The 4,187-nt window shown below is 51.1% G+C and overlaps 1 protein-coding gene across 3 annotated transcripts in view; it reads left to right on the top strand.

The window, feature by feature from the left end:
- The first annotated feature begins 1,763 nt into the window (after positions 1-1,763).
- Positions 1,764-4,187, top strand: part of Dennd3 (DENN domain containing 3) — a 60,233-nt gene continuing 57,809 nt past the window's right edge. For 2 of the 3 annotated variants that reach the window (XR_002379836.2, XM_021183344.1), the window contains exon 1: positions 1,764-2,047. Coding sequence is in view for 2 of the 3 variants with exons in the window: in XM_021183344.1 (XP_021039003.1) it covers positions 1,946-2,047 (102 nt within the window). In the remaining variant the exon portion in view is untranslated. The remainder of the gene's footprint in view (positions 2,048-4,187) is intronic. The other variant, XM_029470055.1, reaches the window with a different exon arrangement.

Genomic DNA, 4,187 nt, shown 5'->3' on the forward strand with positions numbered 1-4,187 from the left:
TGTCTTCAGACACTCCAGAAGAGGGAGTCAGATCTCGTTACGGATGGTTGTGAGCCACCATGTGGTTGCTGGGATTTGAACTCTGGACCTTCGGAAGAACAGTCGGGTGCTCTTACCCACTGAGCCATCTCACCAGCCCGATTGGAGTTTCTTAATGCCACTTCTAGGCCATTTCCAGATCTGTTTGTGCATAGTATGGTTCCATAACCTGCATGTTCTGAGGTACCTGGGAACAGAAGAGGACTCTTGTGGCTCTGGTACATGCTAAGCAAGAACATGCTTTACCACAAACCCTAGGCCCATGGTAGGTTTCTTGTGGGTACTTACTTGGAAAGTACCTGCAGCATGGGTCATGGGGACTTTTATTTATCTATTTCTGCTGTGTAGCCTGTACTGGCCTGAAATTCATTTATGATCCTCTGTCCACTTCCAAACTGTTACAGGAGCAAACCACTAGTCCTATGGGGATTTAATTTAAAAAGCACAGAACCAGGAAGCCTGGGAGATTATGTGGCTGGACTTTCTGGCATAGGGTGAGGGAGGCTTACAGAAGAGGAACTGTGGAGCCTGGCTGTGGACTTTCCACCTCAGTCAGGAGCTCCCCCCCCCCAAATACTTCCACCCCCTGGAGGGAACAGAGCAGATATAAGATCTGCTCTACCCTGAGCCTTACAGGGTCCCTGCCAACTGAATGTCCTGGCCTCCATTCCACAGGGTCTCCACAAACAGGAAGCAGAGGCCTATAGATGCTAGGTCTGCCCATATACACACATAGTTGACACAATAGATTTTGGTTAAGATTCTAACTGCTTACAGAGTGGCCCACGGTCTCTGATGGATCCCTATGAGGCTTGCTCCTCTCAGGTCTGTGCCTAGCTGAGGTCATCTCAGATGAGCTGATGCAAGAGTCAGATAAGCAGGCATAAAACTTTAATATCAGTGACATTAACACGTCCTTTGGGTTCCTGGACAAGGAATGAGGGCTGCAGAGGTCAGGCAGCCTATAGGCTGGCTAGGCTGCTTCTGAGTCCTGCTCCCCACCCCCACCCCAGCCAGCCTACCCAGGTTTTGCTCCCAAGACTTGTTTAGTCACTCTAGGCTGATGTTTTGACAAAAATTTGACGCTACTAGTGATCATTTATTTCTTCAGTGTTTTTGTTTTTTAATATAAATATATAATTCCTGGAAAAGTTCATTGGTCTTCCACCTTGCCCATTTCATGCTAAATTTAACCGAGGTTCTTGTAGAGGCCTGAGGTCAACCGTGAAGCTACTCATCAGGAGTGGATCTTCATACTCCCTTCCTGATGGTTCTTCCAGGTACCAACAGGGTCTACTTCCCGTCCTGGCACAAGAGAGCTTCCTGGAGGTGGCAGGAGACCAGGCCTTTGTCCCTTACTTGTTGCGGGGGGGCGGGGAGGGCGGGCGTGGACCTCTGGAGAAGAGCCTCCGGGGCTGGATGACGTGGCTGGGCACCTGGGGATGCCGCCCATTCCTTCCTGTATTCCGGGGGACAGGAGGAGGGGCCAAACCCGCAGAGGGGCTTAGGAAATGACTGCGCTTGTGTGGCGGCAGAGTCCGCCCGCACCCCTTCTCTCCGCCCCGAAGAGGCCACACCCACGCAGGTCCGGCCAGACACGCCTCCATAGAAGTCCTGCCCCTGCCAAATCACAGACCAGGCTAGTTCACGCTATCCAGGCCCCGCCTCCTAGGTCCCGCCCACACCAGACCCCCACAGGCCACGCCCCTCCTATTTGCTCGTAGGCCCCGCCCATTCCGCGGACGCGGCTGGCTGGCAACCAGCCCAAGAGAGGCAGCGAGGCTTGGGCTGGGGTGCTCCGCTTGGGGGTCTGGGTTGTGGGCGCCGGTGCCCTCTGAGTCGCGTCACCCCGGCCGGACAATCGAGGGCTCGGAACGCAGTGTGCCAGGCGGGTGGCGGGAAGGTCATGGCGGAGCCCGCGGCGCGACACCTGTCGCTGCCCTCGGGGCTGCTGGAGTTGTGCGCGCTGCTGGGCGCCTCTCAAGACAGCCTCCGCGGCCTGGAGCAGGTAAGGGGCGAGAGGGGAAACTGAGTTGGGCTGGTGGGGATAGAGAGGTGCCAGCCAGGTTTGAGTGGGGCTGGCTTCAGAGGCTACGCACCCCTGCGGCGCCAAAGCCTCAGGGTCAGGTCCCAGCTGTGAGGGATGAGCATAGCTCATAGGGAAACTGGCGGCTGGCCTTTCCTCCCTCCGGGACTGGGCGGCTTGGACTTGGTACTTGTGGTGGTGCAGACGAGCTTCTGTGCACTGAAGCGTTCCTCCACACTCAGGATGCAGCCATCTGGGGTGAGGTGCTGGCCCAGCGGGACCTGCTGAGTTCACGGGCAACTAGACAAGGTCTTCTCCCAGTAGCGACTAAATGGTTCCCTTCACTGTACAGAGAGCTTCACTGCCTAAGTGATGAGTTCTGTACTCCGTGCCGAATTGTGAGGTTTCAGGTGTTAGAGTCAACCACCAGCTTTGAATATTCCACTTTTAGTCGGGCTTGCTGCATAGCCATTTTCTTCACTTGCTGTGCAGTCCCTCCCTTCTCTCCGTCTGTGCCTAGCAGCCAAAGATAGGTTCATCTCCCTGTCTCTGGAAAGACAGCGGCGGCGTCTGAACATCTCATACTCCTGATTTCTGCGCTGTGTTTTCTTTCGTTTTTATTCTGGAACCCAGGTTGTTTTCTCCCAATCCATTGGTGCCTCAAATTTTCTTTTGAACCCGGCATGATTGGGAACTGCCATTTTCTCAGCGATTTCCGTAGTATCCCGTTAAGTGTCTGGAGAGATCATCTGAGTGTTGCATATCGATGTGATGAGTGGTGGAGACAAAACAAGAAAAGTTAAACGTCAGTAAAAGTAGCCGAATGAATGTTAAAGCTTAGATAGTTTGGGCTGCTGAGATGGCTCCCCGGGTAAGAGCACCGACTGCTCTTTCTAAGGTCCTGAGTTCAAATCCTAGCAACCACATGGTGGCTCACAATCATCCGTAATGAGATCTGATGCTCTCTTCTGGTGCGTCTGAAGTCAGCTACAGTGAACTTACATATGATAATAAATAAATCTAAAAAAAATAAAGCCTAGATAGTTTCTTCCCTAGGTGAATGTGACCAGTAAATGACCCTTGTCCCTATGAAAATTTGTCATTCCTCTGATGTCCCTTATAAATGCCAGTGCGTCCTCCATTGTCTTTGTGCCTCTAAGTTACCAAACAGCACTGCCTTTTTTTTCTTAGAATCGGAAATGACCTGGTTTCACTGTGGTCTCTCTGGGCATCCGTCCGTGTCTTTGTGCCCTGGGTCTTGCAGTATGATTCTTGCCTGTTGGGTGTGAGGCATGGCTTTGAGAACCGGCTTAGTCAACTGGGGGATTCAGAATGGTACTTTCCTGAATTAGGCAGTCAGTAGCTCCCAGGTGAGAGGGGGAAGTTTCAGGCTGGTTTACCTCATTGTGTGCTCTGCTAGGAATTTCAAAGAGAGAGGAGAAAAAAACCAGTCCAGGTTTAGGGGGGAAAGGAGAGTTAGAGATGGACTAAAACTTTAGAATAATTTCATTTTATGTCAACATCACTGTTAGAGTTAGTCAGATTTTATTCAGTTTATTTTTTGTAGTAATTCTCTTTCGAATGTTCAAGGTTTTAAATTTTTGTTTGTTTGTTTGTTTTGTTTGTTTTTTGGAGACAAGGTTTCTCTGTATAGCCCTGGCTGTCCAGGAACTCACTCTGTAGACCAGGCTGGCCTCGAACTCAGAAATCCACCTGCTTCTGCCTCCCAAGTGCTGGGAATAAAGGCGTGTGCCAATAAAGGCGGCAATAATTTTTAATTTTACTTTTTAAAAAAGGCATTTTACTGAGTGTGGTAGCTTGCTCCTGTAGTTCCAATCCTCGAGAGCCGGAGGCAGGAGGACCGCTGTGAGTTTGAATGCAGCCGAGGTTATAGAGTGAGTTCTAGGTGGGTCAACCTGGGCTACAGAGTGAGATCCTGTCTTCAGAAACAAAGCAAAACAAACAAGCAAGCAAACAAAACTTTATGGTGGCACAAATCTATAATCCCTGTACTTGCAAAGTAGAATTGGGAGGGTAAGAAAGGAGCCCAGAGAGCGGGGCGTGGTGGCGCACGCCTTTAATCCTAGCACTTGGGAGGCAGAGGCAGGCGGATTTCTGAGTT

The sequence above is a fragment of the Mus caroli genome, chromosome 15 (genome assembly GCF_900094665.2).
Source record: "Mus caroli chromosome 15, CAROLI_EIJ_v1.1, whole genome shotgun sequence".
Taxonomy (NCBI): Eukaryota; Metazoa; Chordata; class Mammalia; order Rodentia; family Muridae; genus Mus; species Mus caroli.